This window comes from Pseudorca crassidens, chromosome X (assembly GCF_039906515.1).
Source record: "Pseudorca crassidens isolate mPseCra1 chromosome X, mPseCra1.hap1, whole genome shotgun sequence".
NCBI lineage: Eukaryota > Metazoa > Chordata > Mammalia > Artiodactyla > Delphinidae > Pseudorca > Pseudorca crassidens.
In genome coordinates, this window is record NC_090317.1 from 42,803,986 (window position 1) to 42,826,392 (window position 22,407).

General features: G+C 45.1%; 1 protein-coding gene across 1 annotated transcript in view; it reads left to right on the forward strand.

The window, feature by feature from the left end:
• The first annotated feature begins 257 nt into the window (after nucleotides 1–257).
• LOC137217186 (glycine receptor subunit alpha-4) overlaps nucleotides 258–22,407 on the forward strand; it is a 30,412-nt gene continuing 8,262 nt past the window's right edge. Inside the window, exons 1-7 of the mRNA XM_067723750.1 lie at nucleotides 258–328; nucleotides 3,921–4,051; nucleotides 4,335–4,402; nucleotides 5,034–5,257; nucleotides 5,385–5,467; nucleotides 7,193–7,333; nucleotides 10,239–10,453. Of these exons, the coding sequence (XP_067579851.1) occupies nucleotides 258–328; nucleotides 3,921–4,051; nucleotides 4,335–4,402; nucleotides 5,034–5,257; nucleotides 5,385–5,467; nucleotides 7,193–7,333; nucleotides 10,239–10,453 (933 nt within the window). The remainder of the gene's footprint in view (nucleotides 329–3,920; nucleotides 4,052–4,334; nucleotides 4,403–5,033; nucleotides 5,258–5,384; nucleotides 5,468–7,192; nucleotides 7,334–10,238; nucleotides 10,454–22,407) is intronic.

The following is a 22,407-nucleotide window of genomic DNA, read 5'->3' on the forward strand; positions in this document are numbered from 1 at the left end:
GCCCCAGGCGAGCCAGAGCAGGAACAGGTTATCTGTGTCAGAATCACTTCCAGGGGAATAGTTCTGGCCCCTGACTGGTAAGGACAGGGCAGAGAAGAGAGAAGAGGAGAGAGCGTGCAACTCCTAGCCCAGCCCTCCTTGGGTTCCATGCAAGTGGCCCAAGTAGGAAGAAGGCTCTCTACTTTCGGCGTTCCCGCCCGGATACTCCCTCTCACCTTGGCAGCCAGGCTGAGAAAGGACTCCAGGGTCCCCGCAGAATGACAGCTCTTGTTCCAGCAACCCTCTCCTTCCTTCTCCTCTGGACCCTGCCGGGGCAGGTCCTCCTCAGGTGAGCTGAGTGGGGGTAAGAAGGAGATGCATGCAAATACTGGCCGGGGGTAGCAGGGGCTCTGGCACAGTTTCCTTGAAGTTTACAAAAAGCCCACAGTCTGGAAGGCTCCAGGAGAGGACACATCCTCCCCCAGTCAGATCCCAGGAGACTTTCATAAAGGATGTCAAAGCTCCAGAGCAGGTAGGAAGGCTTCTGCATAGGTGAGACTTTCCTGGGCCAGGGTAGGGGCTCGGGAGTGAGCCCCAGAACAGAAGCCATCTGTCCTGTCATGCAACCCTATCTCCCTACCAGCTTGGCCACACGTTCCTCAGATCCTTAAAAATGACACCAACATCTGCCAGCTGTTCACCCAAGAGATTTCAAGGAGTAAGGATTTTCCCAAAAACACATCACAGTGATGTTGGCTGAACAAACCTTGGCCCTCTGCAGTCACCTTACCCTGCCCAGGGGGGAACCTGTCTGCTCGCTGTCCCTGGAGGGGCACTAAGTGGCCATCACTTCCTGGGCTTGGGGGCAAGACATGCTTTGGGCTCCTTGTAAATGGCCTCCTACCCATTCTCACTTTCTCATTAGACCAGGAGCCATTCTAGGTGGATAGGGTGAGCTGAGGAGGAAAGATGGCTGTGCCTTAGGCTGAACTGGTCAAAAGAATGCCTCCCAAGGTGGAGGCAGGTGAGTGCCACCGCAATATCGTCCTCCTCCTCTTCGTTCAAAGAGCACACCAAGATCTGCTTGCTTCTGAGGAGCCTCCTGCCTCACTGCTGGCAGACACATTAGGGGGCAATCAGGCAGGGATGCAGTGTGGGGGGCAGTGATAAACTTCTTCAGAGTGAAAAGCAGCCCGAAGTGCAATGGCAGCTCAGCTGGAGTTGATAGGAGGATGCAGGCAGAAGGGGGCACCCAGCTGACGCTTGCTGGCCCTGCTGGAGGGGAAGTTGCCTCAAGGCCCAAGCTTTGGTGGTAGCATTCCCACTTGAGTGATTGGAGCAAGGCAGGCCCTTAGGAAATCTTGAGACCAAATCCTTCATTGTATTTATGGAAACTGAGGCCTAGAGAGGGCAAGTGACCTGGCCAAGGTCACTTAAGTACCCAGCAGCAGAATCAGCGTTCTCCCCTTATCCCACCCCAAGGCCTTCCATGAGAAAGATTTCCAGCTCTGGAACCTCCCTAGTCCTGCCAGTGTTTGGAACTTTCCAGGAATGAAAGGGAGCAAGGAGAGGTTGCACACAGTGACTCTGCTTTCAGGTCTGCAGACAAGGTAACCTGGAAAAGCGGGGCTGCCACGGCGGTTGGGGCCCAAGACAGCTGAGCCCACAGCCAGTCCCAGGGTCCTGGGGCTGGAGCTAGTGGGAGAGGTGACATGAGAGTGAGGTTGAGGACAGTGGCAAGGGTCTGGCTGCTCCACCTGCAGGGCCACGTGGCCTCCCGGCAGGCAGGTGACAAGCAGCCAGCAGCAGCACCTGGCCAGTGTGGACGTCCCATGGTGAAGCCACGCACTTCTGCTTGCACCAGCACCACCACCCGCCTCCTTGGGTTTTCAGAGCCTGCTTAGGCCACCTGCTCTGGCCGCCCCCACTCAGGGCCAAGGTGGCCTCTGTTCCCAGGGTAAGAGCTCCCTCCTGCTCATGGGATTCAAGGAAGTAAGACTCTAAGGGTCAGGGTGCGGCGGCTGTCACTGACCTTCCCCCACTCTGGTTGCTTGGCAGCCCGCCCTGGGCTGCTTGCATCATGGTATTATGGTAGATGGACTTAGTTTTGAAGTCAATAACTCTGGGTTGGAATCTCGGCTTTACCATTTAGGAACTGTATGATCATGAACAAGTCACTCCATCTTGCACTCCTCAACTATAGCTGGAGGATAATAAGAGTGATTATTGAGAAGATTGATGTGAAAACTATACTAGATAGTGTTTAGCATGGTGCCTCAGCTATTTGTATTATTCTATCAGTCACTGGCAGGTACATAGATTTACTGGGAAAGAGGAGCTCGCTGGTTCAAAGGAGACTCAGACCCAGAAGGACAGCAGTCACCCCACCTCCCAGCCCCAGCAGTGCAGCAGCAGTAGTGGCAGCAGGGGAGCTGGCTCTGGTGATGATGGCAGGATGGAGCAGAGGGCACAGGACCCAGCCAGGAGTCCAGCCTGAGCTCAGTGTGAGCCCCACCCCTGCCCTCAAGCCCCTGCTGAGCTCCTGGTCCCTGGTCTAGCTATTGGCTGCTAAGCAGACAAGCAGGCATATGGAAGGAACTTTGCTGCTCTTAGAGGGAAACTTGTCAGGGGAGAAGGGGGCTGGCCTCTAGGCTAGGCCAAAGCACACTGGCCCCCTCCTCAAAATGAAGCTCTTAGGAAGAAAAGATGGGAGTTGACCTTCACAGCATGGCCACTTTACTGGGAGGCTTTCCCATGCTTCTAGAGCCCTGCTTTCCTGCCTCTTTTATTGCCAAGGTGAGATGACCTGCCTGTAGCTGCCACAACCCTGAACTGAGGTTCAGCTCAGAATATAGCTTCTTGCTGGAGCAGACACCTGAAGCCAAGCTGCCCTCTCCAGAAGCTGGGTCCTAGCCCCTGAGGGATCAGCATGAAGGCCAAGCAACTAAAACTATCTCTCAGGGGTGTAAATTGCCCTTGAGCCCTTCCCATCCTTGGCTAGGCCAGATGTACAAAGCGTTGCCACAGCCACATTATTTCTGTCACTCTTGTTTGAGCATGTTCAAGGCACCCTCAGAAAGAGAATACTGGATGAGACCTCAGCCTTGGGTTCAAGTCCTGATCCTGGGCCCTGTGTCACTCAACAGCTGTGAGACTTTGGGCAAGTCACTTTTCTTTTGGACGGTCGATCTATCTATCTATCTATCTATCTATCCATTTGTTAGATTCCACATATGAGATCATATGGTATTTGTCTTTCTCTGTCTGACTTATTTCATTTAGCATAATACCCTCCAAGTCCATCCATGTTGCTGCAAATGGCATTATTTCATTCTTTTCTATAGCTGAGTAGTATTCCATTGTATATATACACCACATCTTCTTTATCTATTCATCCGTTGATGGACACTTGGGTAATTTCCATGTCTTGGCCATTGCAAATAATGCTGCTATGAACATGGGGGGGGGTGCAGATATTTTTTCAACATAGTGATCTCGTTTCCTTTGGATAAATACCCAGAAGTAGAATTGCTGGATCATAAGATAGTTCAACTTTTAATATTTTGAGGGAACTCCATATTGTTTTCCACAGTGGCTGCACCAATTTACAGTCTCACAGATTACTCCTTTGGAAGCCTCAGTTTTCTCACCTATAAGATGGAAATAACAGTTTTCACCCCTATCACGCTGAGAATTTTGAGGACAGAAAGATCTAATATATGTGAAAGCAATCTTCTAGGACTAACTATTGAGCTGCTGTGTTGGCTTATGGGTTTCTGTACTTCTCATTTTGCAAGTGGGCACCTAGAAACCCATCTCCTAATCCTCCTGCCTGATGGAGAGATCAGCCAAAGTGGGGAGGGAACAAGGAAGGAGAGGGTCTGTGATAAAGACAGAATACAACAGATCTCAGTTATTAATTCTTTATCTCTCCTGTGCAGGGTGGCCTTGGCAAAAGAAGAAGTCAAATCTGGGACCAAGGTGTCCCAGCCCATGTCCCCCTCTGATTTCCTGGACAAGCTTATGGGGCGAACATCTGGATATGATGCCAGGATTAGGCCCAATTTTAAAGGTAAGAATCATTCATCCTACAAAATACCCTTCCCTCCCCTTCTTTTGGGGACATACTGCCGAGCTAGCCTCCATTGCCTACCTCAGGGCCAGGAGGCTGGAGGTACAGGGCTGGCTCTCACAGCTCAGAAGGAGTGTCCCCTCCCCATCACCCATGGGCCTGTGTGCCAGGCACTGCCTTCTCCCAGCAGTACCCTAACCTCAAGCTCAGGGAGGGAGTCTTGGAAATTTCTCCCAAATTCCTGGAATGCCCTGCCAATATGGCTGTGCTTTGCTACTCTTAGGACCACCTGTGAACGTGACCTGCAACATCTTCATCAACAGTTTCAGCTCCATCACCGAGACTACCATGGTAAAGCATTGCCCTGCTCCCGCTTCCACTCTGGTGTGAATGGGTGAAGCCCAGCAGATAGCAAGACTTTCCTCCCTCTGCCATCCTCTTCCTGTTTCAGGGTCATGGCTAAAGCCATGGGATGTCCAAAGTCGGTCACTGGGAGTTTATCTTTCCCCAGCCCAGGGTTTTAGTGGCTAAAGGCAGACTAGCCTAAGCAGCAGATGGTCCAGTTTGGCAGGTAGCTTGATGCATAGCATCAAGGCTTGGAAATCAGATAAACCTGCGTTCAAACCCTGACTCTACCATCTCTTAGGCAGGTTACTCAAATCTCTCTTTGTCTCAGTTTCCTCATCTGTAAAATGGGGATCTTAACAGCACCCTCATCTCAGGATTGACATGAGATTTAAATGAGATGATGCATATGAAGAAAGCACTTAGCAGAGAGCCTGGCACATAGTAAGTGTTTAATAAATGTCTTTTCCCTTCCCTTCTTTGCCATATCAGCCCAAAGCAGGCTCCTTCTACAGTGGAAAATGCCCACTGCCCCTGAGACGTGCTCCCAGCATTTCCTCCTCATGGCCCTCCTGCCCAGGTAGGCTTGCTAGGCCCCTGCAATAGCACTGCCTCTGATGGGCCCATCTCTGTTCAGGACTACCGGGTGAACGTCTTCTTGCGGCAGCAGTGGAACGACCCACGCCTGGCCTACCGAGAATATCCTGATGACTCGCTGGACCTCGATCCCTCCATGCTGGACTCTATTTGGAAGCCAGATCTGTTCTTTGCCAATGAGAAAGGGGCCAATTTTCATGCGGTGACCACAGACAACAAGTTGCTGCGCATCTTCAAGAATGGAAATGTGCTCTACAGCATCAGGTGCAGCTGGCATACAGCCAGGAGAACTCGGGGCAAGGGGTAGAGGCTGAGGGGTGGGCGGAGGGTTCCCTGTGCTGCGCTGAGGCCCAGTAAGCCAGCCTAACTTCTTTCTTACTGTCCCTGCCAGGCTGACTCTCATTTTATCCTGCCCAATGGACCTGAAGAACTTCCCCATGGATATCCAGACTTGCACGATGCAGCTGGAGAGCTGTAAGTGTCCCTAGAAAGTCATAGAGTGAGGCCTGAGATACCAGCTAGTTAACCCCATGCTATGATATTCCAGACAGGATAAGGGCAGCCCAGAGTGGGGATGAACTTCCCCAAGCACACACAGTGAGCTCTTGGCACAGGTGAGACTAGAAGCCAGGGCTTGCTAACACTGAGCCCAGTGTGCTTTTCCATCCCTTCGCTATTGGCAGGTCTGGCTGCCCCACAGGGCCGGGGAATGGGAAGGCTCCAGCCTTACATACAAATGTGCTTATGCTGGATATGGAGGGTCATTTGAGGGGTACCTCCTCTGTCCAGATATAATTTCCATCTCACAGTGCCTGAAGTAATTCTACCTTTACTTCCCCTGAGTTAAGACATTCAAGATGCCTATAAAAATCCAGAGTTAGCAGGGAAGGGGGGAGTCTTTGAACCCTGATTCCTTGTGAACACATAATTTTTTTAACTGAAGTATAGTTACAATGTTGTGTTAATTTCAAGTGTACAGCAAAATAATTCGGATATATATATATATATATATATATATTCTTTTTCGGATCCTTTTCCATTATAGGTTATTACAAGACATTGAATATAGTTCCCTGTGCTACACAGTAGGTCCTTGTTGTTTATCTATTTTACATATAGTAGTATGTACAGATAGCTTTTGTAGAGAGGTGGGAGAGGACAGTTCTAGGCATAGGACAGTGCCCAGGATAGCAAGGTCAGCCAAGGGCTACCAAGGGCAGGGGGTGCCAACCTGCAGAGGCTGCCCTAAGTGCAGAGAAGCTAAAGGATAGCAAGACTGGACCATCGCTCATGTCCATTCCTTTGCCATCTCCTGAACAAGTGAGACTGTGAGATCAGGAGATATCCATTTGATCCTCAAAGAAGAAGTCTTGTCAGGCTGTTTCCAACATATAATAACAGTAATGGATAGAATATGTCCTATGTGGTCAGCTTTTTAGAGTTCATAAACCACCTTCACATCCAGGTCCTCATTACCCCCTCTGAAAAGTAGGTGGAGCATTTTACAGAAGGGGAAGTGACTTGCCCAAAGTCACAAAGCTACTCTGGGCCAAGGCCCTACACTGGACATCCGTGAGGCTTGGTGTTTCTGCTCCCATTTCTACCCAACTTGTGAGTATAGTCACCTACGTGGCAAGAGCCTTCACGAACTACTAGCTATCTGTGAGCAGCTTGGCATTTTCAATGTTAGCTCCCAATTTGCCCCAGGTCAGGACTCTGGCTGGAAGTCTGTGGTATGCACATTGTCCCGTGCATGACTGGCAAGGTATAAATAGCTCTTTCCTCCCTGGAGTGAGGTGGCAGAAGCCCCAGCTCTGAGGCTGGCTCAGCTCAAGACGTGGTCAGTACACATGCTTACTCCCCTGGGTTTGAGATGGGGCAGGAGGTTCCCAGCTGGTTTCCTTGACATCTTTCCAAGCCTTTTGATGTGCTTTCTAGGTCTGCCAGAATAATTTCTCTTTGGGCCTTTCTAAAGCTTGAGAACTAGGTAGAAGAGGAATCTTTCTGATTTACCCACTTAGGCTGGGCCCATGAGGCAATTGACCCTCTTCCGAATGCTTTTCCTTTCCAAGATGAGCATGAAACTCCTAAAACCCAGGCCTTATTCCTCATTTGTTCTTTCCTGCCAGTTCTAACCCTCTCCCTGCCCCCGTCCAGCCACCACACTCTGCAGTCCTCTGCCATCTCTGTCACTTTCAGTTGGCTACACCATGAATGACCTCGTGTTTGAGTGGCTGGAAGATTCTCCTGCTGTCCAAGTGGCTGAGGGGTTGACTCTGCCCCAGTTTACCTTGCGGGATGAGAAGGATCTAGGCTATTGTACCAAGCGCTACAACACAGGTAAAAATCCAAGATATTTACTGGCTGTGGGCCACAAGAGGGCCTCCAGATGGGAGGGAAAGGGGCAAGGCAGCTAGCCTCTACTGAAGGTCCAGTCTGTACCAGATGTAGCGCTAAGTGCTTCATATGACTTATCTCATTATGGTAGGGGTGATCAGCCCCGTTTCTCAGAAAGAGAAAACTGAGGTTCTAAGAAGTTGAATCAGTTGGCCAAGTCACACAGCTAGTAAATGGCTGATTTAGAATTCAAATCCAGATCTGTCTAATGCCAAAGCCCTTGTTCTTGTCCCTATCACACGCTGCAGAACAAATGGTCCTGTGCCAGTGAGTGGCAGGAGTGTTCCACCTGTCCTGGGGCCAACTTCACGTGGAAAGTGGGGAATCTACATCTGGGAGTAGTCAATGAGTTCACTGAACCAGGAGAGAAGAGAATTCAGGTCACCAGCTGGCTTACCGTCCACACCTCCTACCACTGTCCCCACTGCTCAACTCTCATGAATTGGCTTGGTTTCCCAGGTGTGAAAAGCATGCCAGGAAATGGAGAGGAGCTGGTTTTCCAGCCTGAGCGTCTGCCCCCTGCAGCTTCCCTAATCGCTGCTAGCTCCTCATTTCCCCTGGCAATTTGGCTGTGAAGAGCTATGACCCTGAGATAGAGGCCACAAGCTGAAGAGGGGAGATCACACTCCAATGGTGTGCTGATATGCTTTGGGTGCAGCCCTATGAATTTGTGTGTGAATGTGGAGGTGCAGGTAGCTGGGGAGATGAATGAGCCACTGAATTTAGAAAATGCTGGCGTGAGTGGAAATTGGTATAACCTTTTTTAGGGGAAAAACTGGCATTTTGTATATAGACTGGTGGGTTTTAAATTTTGGTGTGCATCATATTTCCCTGGGTAGCCTGTTAAAATATTGATTCCTGGGTTCTGCCTCTCAGAGATTCTGATTACATGTGCTTGGAGTGATGCCCAGAAATCTGTGTTTGAACAAGCATCCTGAGGATTCTGATGCAGATGGTCCAGGGGGCACGCTAAGAAACTTTAGTCTGGAAGCTAAATTTGTTTCCCTACCTGTTGATCCAGGAATTCCACTGCCTGGAATTTATTATGAGGAAATATTCCAAAATATCATATTGACTTTAGACCCCAAGAGGGTTCCTGGATCACTGTTTATACTAGCAAAAGCTTGGAACTGCTCTAAATATCCACCAATAGGGTGGAAGTTAAGTAAATTACATAGCGCATCTGCTTGGTGGGATATTATCCAGACATTTAAAAAGAATGCTTGCAAGGTGCTTATATCAACATGGGAAACTTCAAGTGGAAAAGGGTAAGATTCAAAGTTGTATACACAGAATGATTCTACTGTGATGAAAGAAACAAACCAAAAGCATGTGTTTAAAAACCCTGGAAGGAAATAGCACTAGGCATTTCTAAAGCAGTATGATACAACAGGTAAGAGCAAGAACTCTGGAGTCAGATAGAGATGAGTTCGAATTCTGGCTGCACCATTTACTAGTTGGGTGCCCTTGAGCAACATAACTTAATCTCTTTGAGCCTCAGTATCCCTGTCTATAAAATGGGAAATAATAATTTGACCTGCCCCAAAGAGTTGCTATGGGATTTAAATGAGATAAACTATATAAAGTCAGGGCACTTAGTAGGGGCTTGACAAATGTAAGCTTATGAATATTATTATTCTTTCTCTACTCCTCACTTTCATTCTGTGCTAAACAAGTGTTAATTTTGTCATTGAAAACAAAACTGCTATCACCAAAAAAAAAAAAAAAAAAAAAGGAAGGAAGGAAGGAAAGAAAGAAAAGAAAATATGGATACCTAGCCAAAACATGTCACGGCAAGAAGCCCAGGGTGGGTGGACTCAGGGAAGAGTAAGAGATCACAGCATCACACAGCATGTCAAAGCCATAATCAGTCATTGATGAAATCACTAACCTTGAGGAATCAGACAGTCCTGTTAAGAGTAAGCCTAGGCCAGAATAAAATGATAATATACACATCCTCTGTTTTTTGCTTTGGTTAGCCTAAGCGTCTGCTGCCAGAAGCTCTGAGCTAGTGTTTTCTTAGCCTTGGGGATGGAAAACAGGGTAAAATGAAGATGGCTGGCAGAGGAGGCGAGCATTGGCACATGTGCCTGGGGCCAATGCACTTTTTGTGGGTGGAATAGAATGCTGCTGCCAGATGCTTTCTGGGAACCCGCTGCCTGCTGTCCAGAGCTGGTCTCTGTTAGACATTGTTTCCAGATGTTTGCTATCCTGCTCTTACGTGCTTAAGACACAGGCGGTGTTTATCTCAGTGAATCATTGCCAGAGAGCTTCAAGGGTCCCAGCACGCACAAGCTAGGCTGCTGAGATTTGAGTGGAGTCTAAGCTCATTTTGTTAATCATGATAATAGTACCAGCTACCTACTGTGCTCAACACCTCAAATACATTATCTCATTTAATTCCTACAACTGCCCAGTGATGGAGTTGATATTGTTGTTACTCTATTTTACAGGCAAGGAAACTGAAGCTTTAAAAGCTTAGGTGTTTTGCCTGAGGTCACACAGCTAGTGAGTGGAAGGTTCAGGATTCAAACCCATACAGTCTGGCTCTGGAGCCCTCCCACCCTTAATCCTCTTGCAGTGATGTCACGGGGAAGGCCTTCTGCTGGCAACTAAAGTGCTGGGAGCAAGAGGTCAAGTCCCCAGTGGCTTCTCTGCATGTTTCTCTGCATGTTTCCTCAAAACATGCATCTGGTGCTCCCTGGGGCCATTTCGAAAGGCTCATTTATTGGCGCAGGTTAGGTGCCCAGAGGCTGGCCCACAGAAATAGAGCTGCCCTTGTCCTGCCTCTCAGGCTCAGCTGCAGGCTGGGGACCTGGGGCCTGATACCTCACCTCTTTCCTTGCAGGGAAATTCACCTGCATCGAGGTAAAGTTTCACCTGGAACGACAGATGGGCTACTACCTGATTCAGATGTATATCCCCAGCCTACTCATCGTCATCCTGTCCTGGGTCTCCTTCTGGATCAACATGGATGCTGCCCCTGCCCGGGTGGGCCTAGGCATCACCACTGTGCTCACAATGACAACTCAGAGCTCTGGCTCCCGGGCCTCTTTGCCTAAGGTGAAGAGACATGCAAGGGAACTTGCTTGCCATAGAGCTCCCCATTTCCCATTCATCCCCTGTTCCCTCCTGCTGACTATTTTCCTTGGATTTAAGGTAGAGAAGAGCCATCGAGCAAGAGCAGGTGGCCTGCATTCTCTTCCCCCAGAACATACTGCTAATAACATTGCCAACAGTGTGGAGGCTGGGGTTGCAGACCCTGTCTGGCTGGGGAACGAGTAGAGACAGTGCTGACTTACTTTGACTTTCATCAGGAAATACTAGCATGTCCAAGATTAAAAGACCCTTAGCAAGTAGAAAGTCCCACTCCCTCATGGTACAGATGAGGGCATTGCAGCCCAGAGAGATAGAATGACTTTCTCAAGGTCATGCTCCACAAGAAACAATCAAACAATCCGACATCTGTTTCTTGCTATGTCGGAAATCAGATACTATTACAAAAAACTCTAGAGACAATGTCCCTTCTTTTGGGGTCAGAAAACTTTGAGGTAGCAAATAGCAATGAAAGTCAGTAGACTCTGATCACCTAGGGCCTGGTGATATTTTGATTATGCAGAGAGATTTGTGCTGATGGAACTTGGCCTAGGTTCTCCCTGCCTCATGTCTTCATGTGCGGAATTTAGAGGTCGTCACCTCAATGTCCTTACAGTCAGCAAGGCTCTGAGAAAATCAGGGAGCAAACTCATTCATTCATTCAATAAATATTTACTGAGCATGTACTATGTCCCAGGCACTGTATTAGGCCATGGAGAAATAATGGGAAACCAAAACAACACAGCTTTTGCAGATCTTCCAGTGAATATATTCCCTCTTGCTCTGTATTGATGGAAACCAGGCCCTGTGATCGCCCATCCCCCAGTGTTTATTTTTAAGAAGATTTTTACTGGGGACTTAAACAGGGGGTAATCCAGACACCCAGAGTTAATTTACAAATTTGCTATATAGTGGGGAGGTGGGGGTGGGGGTAATAGTGGTTAAGAGTAACAGAATAGAGTCAGGTAGATTTTGATTTAAGTCCCCGCCTTGTCATTTACTAATGGTGATCTTAGGTAAAGACCTTAATGTCTCAGTCTCCTCACCTGTAACATGGAAATATTACCTCTTCCATAGGGTTATTGCAAGTAATAAATAAGATAATGTATTAACACAGAGAACAGTGTTTGCCACATAATAACCACTCAATAAATGTTAACTATTGTTATAATTATTAGGAGTCTAGGTGGAAAGAACTGGGTGGTAGACCTAGGCCTAAAGCAGCTGGTGGTGTTTCCAATCATTTTTGAGTCACCAGGAAACCTTTGAGGTGGTCCTAAGCCCTCTGGGGATAAACAGTGACAAAACTCAGATTAAGATCTAATGTCCTGGGCTTCCCTGGTGGGGCAGTGGTTGGGGGTCCGCCTGCCGGTGCGGGGGGTGCGGGTTCGTGCCCCGGTCCGGGAGGACCCCGCATGCCGTGGAGCGGCTGGACCCGTGGGCCATGGCCGCTGGGCCTGCGCGTCCGGAGCCTGTGCTCCGCGGCAGGAGAGGCCGCAGCAGAGAGAGGCCCGCGTACCGCAAAAAAAAAAAAGATCTAATGTCCTAGGGGAAGTTGTCAGAGATCACTTCCTATACAAGCATACTACTTTTTATTGCACTTTGCTTTATTGCACATAGCAGATACTGCGTTTTTTAACGACTTGAAGGTTTGTGGCAACTCTGCATTGTCAGATGATGCTTAGCATTTTTTTAGCAAAAAGTATTTTTTAATTAAGGTATACACAACGTTTTTTTAGACATAATGCTATTACACACTTACTAGAGACTACAGTGTAGTGTAAACATAACTTTTATATGCGCTGGGAAACCAAAAGATTTGTGTGATTCGCTTTATTGCAATATCTGCTTTATTGCAGTGATCTGGAACCGAACCCACAATATCTCTGAGGTAGGCCTGTAAATGTATTTCCTAAATGGACAAGGGTATTGAAGAGGCTCTGAGAGGCATACTGGGATTAGGCGAGGGCTACAGGACCAGGTGGAGCTGCAGTAGTGGCCTTGTATGAAGGCCAGAGGCAGAAAAGTAGTTTAGACCTAAGAACCCTGCCCTTGTTTATTGCCACTGCCACACGAGAAGGAGATTCTCCTCTAACTCAGGGAAATGCTGCAATTTATGCCTTATTCTTGCTGAGAGAACTTCTTCCTCCAGTCCCCTCCTGTGAGCAAGCACAATCCATCTGCTCCCAGGAATCACTTCGTTTTCTCTTATGGAAAAAATGGACTTTGTTGGAGGATTGTTTGATTTGGTTTGATTTGGGGTGCGGGTTGCAGTATTTGATGCCTTATCAGATTTTGATGACCTTTTCTTTTTACGTATATATATTTTTATTGAAGTATAGTTGATTTACAATGTTGTGTCAGTCTCTGCTGTACAGCAAAGTGATTCAGTTACACATATATATTCCTTTTGACATTCTTTTCCATTATGGTTTATTACAGGATATTGAATATAGTTTCCTGTGCTATAGAGTAGGACCTTGTTTTTTATCCATTCTATATATACCAGTTTACATCTGCTAATCCCAAACTCCCAGTCCTTCCCTTCCCCACCCCACCTCCCCTTTGGCAACCACAAGTCTGTTCTCTATGTTGGGGACCGTTTCTTGGCCTCGTTGGCCAAGAAGCAAAATATGTAGGCATGCACCCCGAACTAAATAGCTTCATTGGCCAGCCCCACAGAGCAAGGGACTAAGTCAGGGCACTTCCGCTCACTCTTGAGTTTCTGCAACATTAGATTTTATGGGAACCCGAAGGAAAAAGGTAGTGCCAGGTCAGGGGCTTCTGAAAGCCACAGCAATTCCACCCCCAGTACAACTCTAGTGTCCAGAATGAGAGCAGCAGAGGCTCGCTTTGTAAGGGAACTCAGCTGGGATGGCCATTCCCCATGCTCCCGGAAGCCACTCCTTCTTTGCCTTTATGAGGACTGGGGCTCTCAAAGGCACCCATGGCTGTCCCTTTGCCAGGTTCTTGATCTACACAACTGCAGGTGGCTCAGTGCATAATGGAAGGGTTAAATGGAAGTTTCTACCAGACACTGACAGATTAGACCTAAAGTTTCAGTGAGCAGGAGGGACCCAATTCTTTCAAAATCTTGTAATCTAAATGGCTCACAGCGCTTGGGGCAAGTAGTAACAAGGAGGGCCAAGAGAGCAAACAGAAGCCAGCAGAGACAAATACGAACTATCCATCCATTCATTAATTCAAAAGATACTTACTATGTGCCAGGCACTCAGCTAGGCACAGTGAACACGATGGAAACAGTCCCTGCCACTGAAGAGCTCACAGGCTAGTGAAGGAAATAGCCAGATATATTTGATGGATGCTAAGAAGGTGTAGGTAACCTGAGCACATACAGTAGGGGCAACCAACCCAAACTAGGATGATTAGGGAAGACTTCTCAGAGGATAAGGTATCTGAAGTGAACGTTTAAGTAAAAGTTATCGAGGTAAAGGAGAGATACAGAGAGAGGTTATCTCCTTGGGAGACAACTGAAATTGATCATCATGGCAGGGTCATAGATTGCAAGGGGCGAGAAAAGGCTGAAGTAGTAGGCAGGGGCTAGATGTCATGCTAAGGGGAGCATTGACTGTATCAGAAGGATAATGGAGAACGACTGAAGGGTTGTAAGCAGAGGAGTGATATGATCAGACTTACATTTTCAAAACAAAATTCTGGCTGCTGTTTGGAGAACAGATTGCAGGTGGCAAGCGTAGATGCAGGGAGACCATTTAGGAAACTGTTGCACTCCTTCAGGTGAGCCAGGGTAGCAAGTGGATGGATTCCACAGATATTTAAGGTGTATTGTTGACACATGTATTGTTAACAAGACTTTCTTCCTGCTGCTTGAGGTGTCCTTTTCTTTTGATGGTCCAAAGTCCTTAGTGGACCTCCCTTGTCATTACCTCATTAAGGATTTTTGTAGCACTTAACATCCCTGTGGGCACAGTGGGACTGGGAGATGGTGAATGAAATAGGATGACCTCTTAGTAGGTGGCAAAGTGGAAACACCAAGGGATGCTTAATCAGGGTTGCCTAGCAACCCATCACTACCATCTCAGTGGAACTGCCTTAAAAGAAAAAGAGCAGGGTTTCTCAATCTTTTATTTTTTACACACACTCACTGTACTTTATTTTTACAAGAGATAAATAAAGTGACACCAAGCATTGTAAATGGATGACCACAACAAAAGCAACAATGATTGCAATTACCAAACACGAAACACACTCATACTAGGTCATAATATTGACATTCAGTCCAGTAATCCTCCACTGTTAACAGCTCCTTTACTTTGCAGTGAAACTTGATTTGTATATTTTTGCCTCTGAGTCCTTGTGGGATTTTTTTTTATTCAAAAAGAAAGTCACAAAATTTATAATCATCCTCATCAGTTCACTCAGTCCCATGCAATTAATTTTTTTTTCATCTTCATATTTTGTTAGCACTTTTATGAATCCATCAGTTTTCCATTAGAGTTCTGAAAATGCTTATTCATTCAGTTCGGCAGTATAGTCAGTTACCAGAAACCTGTACTTGTCAGAGTCTTTTCCATGAATTCCTTGAAGATGAAACACTTTTATAGGAACATTTTTGCAAAAGCATCAGAGTACACCCAGAACTGTCTGTAAATGACAAAAGACTTTAAAATGACCACGGTTAGAGATGTGATGAAAGTTCATAATAAGAAAATTGACAAGGAAATTTAGTTATTTCTGAGATATACATTTTAAAGTAATAACTAGAATTATGACTTATAACATTATACCAGAACATATAAAATTTTTAGAAATTTCATATAATGTCTGAAACATTTATATTAACATATTTCCATACAAATAACCCAAAGAAAGTTTAGTATTAGTTGTTTTTTGTTTGTTTGTTTGTTTATACGGCAGGTTCTTATTAGTCATCAATTTTATACACATCAGTGTATACATGTCAATTCAATCGCCCAATTCAGCACACCACCATCCCCACCCCACCGCAGTTTTCCCCCCTTGGTGTCTTTACGTTTGTTCCCTACATCTGTGTCTCAACTTCTGCCCTGCAAACCAGTTCATCTGTACCATTTTTCTAGGTTCCACATACATGCATTAATATACGATATTTGTTTTTCTCTTTCTGACTTACTTCACTCTGTATGACAGTCTCTAGGTCCACCCAAGTCTCAACAAATGACTCAATTTCGTTCCTTTTTATGGCTGAGTAATATTCCATTGTATATATGTACCACAACTTCTTTATCCATTCATCTGTTGATGGGCATATAGGTTGCTTCCATGACCTGGCTATTGTAAATAGTGCTGCAATGAACATTGGGGTGCATGTGTCTTTTTGAATTATGGTGCTCTCTGGGTATATGCCCAATAGTGGGATTGCTGGATCATATGGAAATTCTATTTTTAGTTTTTTAAGGAACCTCCATACTGTTCTCCATAGTGGCTGTATCAATTTACCTTCCCACCAACAGGGCAAGAGGGTTCCCTTTTCTCCACACCTTCTCCAGCATTTGTTGTTTGTAGATTTTCTGATGATGCCCATTCTAACTGGTGTGAGGTGATACCTCATTGTAGTTTTGATTTGCATTTCTCTAATAATTAGTGATGTTGAACAGCTTTTCATGTGCTTCTTGGCCATCTGTATGTCTTCTTTGGAGAAATGTCTATTTAGGTCTTCTGCCCATTTTTGGATTGGGTTGTTTGTTTTCTTAATATTGAGCTGCATGAGCTGTTTATATATTTTGGAGATTAATCCTTTGTCTGTTGATTCCTTTGCAAATATGTTCTCCCATTCTGAGGGTTGTCTTTTCGTCTTGTTTATGGTTTCCTTTGCTGTGCAAAGGCTTTTAAGTTTCATTATGTCCCATTTGTTTATTTTTGTTTTTATTTCCATTACTCTAGGAGGTGGATCAAAAATGATCTTGCAGTGATTTATGTCAAAGAATGTTCTTCCTATGTTTTCCTCTAAGAGTTTTATAGTGTCTGGCCTTACATTTAGGTCTTTAATCCATTTTGAGTTTATTTTTGTGTATGGTGTTAGGAAGTGTTCTAATTTCATTCTTTTACATGTAGCTGTCCAATTTTCCCAGCACCACTTATTGAAGAGACTGTCTTTTCTCCATTGTATATCTTTGCCTCCTTTGTCATAGATTAGTTGACCATAGGTGCATGGGTTTATCTCTGGGCTTTCTATCTTGTTCCATTGATCTATGTTTTTGTGCCAGTACCATATTTTCTTGATTACTGTAGCTTTGTAGTATAGTCTGAAGTCAGGGAGTCTGATTCCTCCAGCTCCGTTTTTTTCCCTCAAGACTGCTTTGGCTATTCGGGGTCTTTTGTGTCTCCATACAAATTTTAAGATGATTTGTTCTAGTTCCATAAAAAATGCCATTGGTAATTTGAAAAGGATTGCATTGAATCTGTAGATTGCGTTGGATAGTATAATCATTTTCACAATATTGATTCTTCCAATCCAAGAACATGGTATATCTCTCCATCTGTTGGTATCATTTTTAATTTCTTTCATCAGTGTCTTATAGTTTTCTGCATACAGGTCTTTTGTCTCCCTAGGTACGTTTATTCCTAGGTATTTTGTTCTTTTTGTTTCAATGGTAAATGGGAGTGTTTCCATAATTTCTCTTTCAGATTTTTCATCATTAGTGTATAGGAATGCAAGATTTCTGGGCATTAATTTTGTATCCTGCAACTTTACCAAATTCATTGATTAGCCCTAGTAGTTTTCTGGTGGCATTTTTAGGATTCTCTATGTATAGTATCATGTAATCTGCAAACAGTGACAGTTTTACTTCTTCTTTTCCAATTTGTATTCGTTTTATTTCATTTTCTTCTCTGATTGCTGTGGCTAGGACTTCCAAAACTATGTTGAATAATAGTGGAGAGAGTGGACATCCTTGTCTTGTTCCTAATCTTAGAGGAAATGCTTTCAGGTTTTCACCATTGAGAATGATGTTTGCTGTGGATTTGTCGTGTACGGCCTTTATTATGTTGAGGTAGGTTCCCTCTGTGCCCACTTTCTGGAGAGTTTTTATCATAAATAGGTGTTGAATTTTGTCAAATCTTTTTCTGCATCTATTGAGATGATCATATGGTTTTTCTCCTTCCATTTGTTAATATGGTGTATCATATTGATTGATTTGTGTATATTGAAGAATTCTTGCATCCCTGGGATAAATCCCACTTGATCATGGTGTATGATCCTTTTAATGTGTTGTTGGATTCTGTTTGCTAGTATTTTGTTGAGGATTTTTGCATCTATATTCATCAGTGATATTGGTCAGTAATTTTCTTTTTTTGTAGTATCTTTGTGCGGTTTTGGTATCAGGGTGATGGTGGCCTCATAGAATGAGTTTGGGAGTGTTCCTTCCTCTGCAATTTTTTGGAAGAGTTTGAGAAGGATGGGTGTTAGCTCTTCTCTAAATGTTTCATAGAATTCACCTGTGAGAAGCCATCTGGTCCTGGACTTTTGTTTGTTGGAAGAGTTTTAATCACAGTTTCAATTTCGTTACTTGTGATTGGTCTGTTCATATTTTCTGTTTCTTCCTGGTTCAGTCTTGGAAGGTTATACCTTTCTAAGAATTTGTCCATTTCTTCCAGGTTGTCCATTTTATTGGCATAGAGTTGCTTGTAGTAGTCTCTTAGGATGCTTTGTATTTCTGCAGTGTCTGTTGTAACTTCTCCTTTTTCATTTCTAATTTTATTGATTTGAGTCCTCTCCCTCTTTTTCTGGATAAGTCTGGCTAATGGTTTATCAATTTTGTTTATCTTCTCAAAGAACCAGCTTTTAGTTGTATTGATCTTTGCTATTGTTTTCTTTGTTTCTATTTCATTTATTTCTGCTCTGATTTTTATGATTTCTTTCCTTCTGCTAAGTTTGGGTTTTGTTTGTTCTTCTTTCTCTAGTTACTTTAGGTGTAAGTTTAGATTGTTTACTTGAGATTTTTCTTGTTTCTTGAAGTAGGCTTGTATAGCTATAAACTTCCCTCTTAGAACTGCTTTTGCTGCATCCCCATAGGTTTTGGATTGTTGTGTTTTCATTGTCATTTGTCTCTAGGTATTTTTTGATTTCCTCTTTGATTTCTTCAGTGATCTCTTGGTTGTTTAGTAACGTATTGTTTAGCATCCATGTGTTTGTGTTTTTTACGTTTTTTTCCCTGTAATTCATTTCTAATCTCATAGCGTTGTGGTCAGAAAAGATGCTTGATATGATTTCAATTTTCTTAAATTTACTGAGGCTTGATTTGTGACCCAAGATGTGATCTATCCTGGAGAATGTTCTGTGTGCACTTGAGAAGAAAGTGTAATCTGCTGTTTTTGGATGGAATGTCCTATAAATATCAAGTAAATCTATCTGGTCTCTTGTGTCACTTAAAGCTTCTGTTTCCTTATTTATTTTCATTTTGGATGATCTGTCCATTGGTGTAAGTGAGGTGTTAAAGTCCCCAACTATTATTGTGTTACTGTCGATTTCCTCTTTTATAGCTGTTAGCAGTTGCCTTATGTATTGAGGTGCTCCTATGTTGTGTGCATATATATTTATAATTGTTGTATCTTCTTGGATTGATTCCTTGATCATTATGTAGTGTCCTTGTCTCTTGTAACATTCTTTATTTTAAAGTCTATTTTATCTGAGTATAGCTACTCCAGCTTTCTTTTGATTTCCATTTGCATGGAATATCTTTTTCCATCCCCTCACTTTCAGTATGTATGTGTCCCTAGGTCTGAAGTGGGTCTCTTGTAGACAGCATATATATGGGTCTTGTTTTTGTATCCATTCAGCAAACCTGTGTCTTTTGGTTGGAGCATTTAATCCATTCATTTTTAAGGTAATTATCAATATGTATTTTCCTATGACCATTTTCTTAGTTGCTTTGGGTTTGTTTTTGTAGATCCTTTTCTTCTCTTGTGTTTCCCACTTAGAGAAGTTCCTTTAGTATTTGTTGTAGAGCTGGTTTGGTGGTGCTGAATTCTCTTAGCTTTTGCTTGTCTGTAAAGCTTTTGATTTCTCCATCGAATCTGAATGAGATCCTTGCTGGGTAGAATAATCTTGGTTGTAAGTTCTTCCCTTTCATCACTTTAAGTATATCATGCCACTCCCTTCTGGCTTGTAGAGTTTCTGCTGAGAAGTCAGCTGTTAACCTTATGGGAGTTCCCTTGTATGTTATTTTTCATTTTTCCCTTGCTGCTTTCAATAATTTTTCTTTGTCTTTAATTTTTGCCAATTTGATTACTATGTGTCTCGGCATGTTTTTCCTTGGGTTTATCCTATATGGGACTCGCCGCACTTCCTGGCTCTTTCCTTTCCCATGTTAGGGAAGTTTTCAACTATAATCTCTTCAAATATTTTCTCTGGCCCTTTCTCTCTCTCTTCTCCTCTGGGACCCCTATAATGCGAATGTTGTTGTGTTTAATATTGTCCCAGAAGTCACTTATGCTGTTTTCATTTCTTTTCATTCTTTTTTTTTTATTCTGTTCTGCAGCAGTGAGCTCCACCATTCTGTCTTCCAGGTCACTTATCCGTTCTTTTGCCTCAGTTATTCTGCTGTTGATTCCTTCCAGTGTAGTTTTCATTTCACTTATTGTATTGTTCATCTCTGTTTGTTTGTTCTTTAATTCTTCTAAGTCTTTGTTAAACATTTCTTGCATCTTCTCGATCTTTGCCTCCATTCTTTTTTTTTTTTTTTTTTTTTTTTTTTTTGCATTACGCAGGCCTCTCACTGTTGTGGCCTCTCCCGTTGCGGAGCACAGGCTCCGGACGTGCAGGCTCAGCGGCCATGGCTCATGGGCCTAGCTGCTCCGCGGCATGTGGGATCTTCCCAGACGGGGGCACGAACCCGTGTCCCCTGCATCGGCAAGTGGACTCTCAACCACTGTGCCACCAGGGAAGCCCCTTTGCCTCCATTGTTTTTCCGAGGTCCTAGATCATCTTCACTATCATTATTCTGAATTCTTTTTCTGGAAGGTTGCCTATCTCCACTTCATTCAGTTGTTTTTCTGGGGTTTTATCTTGTTCCTTCATCTGGTACATAGCCCTCTGCCTTTTCATCTTGTCTATCTTTCTGTGAATGTGGTTTTTATTCCACAGGCTGCAGGACTGTAGTTCTTGCTTCTGCTGTCTGCCCTCTGGTGGATGAGGCTACCTAAGAGGCTTGTGTAAGTTTCCTGATGGGAGGGACGGGTGGTGGGTAGAGCTGACTGTTGCTCTGGTGGGCAGAGCTCAATAAAACTTTAATTCACGGGGCTTCCCTGGTGGTGCAGTGGTTGAGAGTCTGCCTGCCATTGCAGAGGACATGGCTTCATGCCCCGGTCTGGGAAGATCCCACATGCTGTGGAGCGGCTAGGCCCGTGACCCATGGCTGCTGAGCCTGCGCATCTGGAGCCTGTGCTCTGCAACGGGAGAGGCCATAAGAGGCCCGCGTACCACAAAAAAAATAAAACAAAACTTTAATACGCTTGACTGTTGATGCGTGGAGCTAGGTTCCCTCCCTGTTGGTTGTTTTGCCTGAGGCAACCCAACACTGGAGCCTACCTGGGCTCTTTGGTGGGGCTAATGACAGATTCTGGGAGGGCTCACACCAAGCAGTACTTCCCAGAACCTCTGCTGCCAGTGTCCTTTCCCCACGGTGAGCCACAGCCACCCCCCACCTCTGCAGGAGACCCTCCAACACTAGCAGGTAGGTTTGGTTCAGTCTCCTCTGGGGTCACTGCTCCTTCCCCTGGGTCCCAATGCGCACACTACTTTGTGTGTGCCCTCCAAGAGTGGAGTCTCTGTTTCCCCCAGTCCTGTCAAAGTGCTGCAATCAATTCCCACTAGGCTTCAAAGTCTGATTCTCTAGGATTTCCTCCTCCCGTTGCCGGACCCCCAGGTTGGGAAGCCGGACGTGGGGCTCAGAACCTTCACTCCAGTGGGTGGCCTTCTATGGTATAAGTGTTCTCCAGTCTGTGAGTCACCCACCCACCAGTTATGGGATTTGATTTTACTGTGATTGCGCCCCTCCTACCATCTCATTATGGCTTCTCCTTTGTCTTCGGATGTGGGGTATCTTTTTTGGTGAGTTCCAGTGTCTTCCTAGGGTTTCTCAATCTTAGCACTATCATCATTTTGGGTGAGATAATTTTTCTTTAATGTGTGGGTTGGGAGGGGCTGTCTTATGCACTGTAGGATATTTAGCAACTTCCCTGGCCTCTACCCACTAGATGCCAGTTGCCAGCACCACCCCAAAATTGTGCACCCAAAAATGTCTCCTAACATTTTGAAAGGCCCCTGGTGGGGTGGGGTTGGGGGGAGTCAGCCCTGGTTAAGAACCACTGGGGTGGAAGATTTCTCTAGTGAGACCTGCTCCTTAACTGGAACCTGCAGCAACCTCACTGTCCAACATAGCAGAGGCTGATGAAAAAAGTTGCCTGTCATTAGTCCTACTCCTGCTGGGGAGCCCCATAAGGTGAGCTCAGCTGCTCAAAACAATGTACGGAGGTGATCTGATTGAGGAAGTGAAAGGACTTCATAAACCTGAGCTCTGGCCTCCCTTCTGGTCCCACCCAGCCACAACCCTCCTTCAGGAGAAGTGAGCATTCACTCTTCACAAGGGAAATGGGAGAGAAAAGTACAGTCATCCCTCAGTACCAGTGGGGGATTGCTTCCAGGACCCCCTGCAGATAGCAAAATCAGCAGATGCTCAAGTCCCTTACATTAGGCCCTTCGTATCCTCAAACGCAGAACCCATGAATACAGAGGGCTGACTGTACTTAAAGGCTACCAAGGCAGGTAGTAGAGGAGAGCACTAAGGAATGGATAAGCAGAAGCCAGCAGTGCCTTGAAATGAGAGACGCATCCATAGCCGGGGGTGATTTGTACACTCCATTGGGATCCCTGCCCTGTTCTGCTCTTCATTGTAAGACATGAG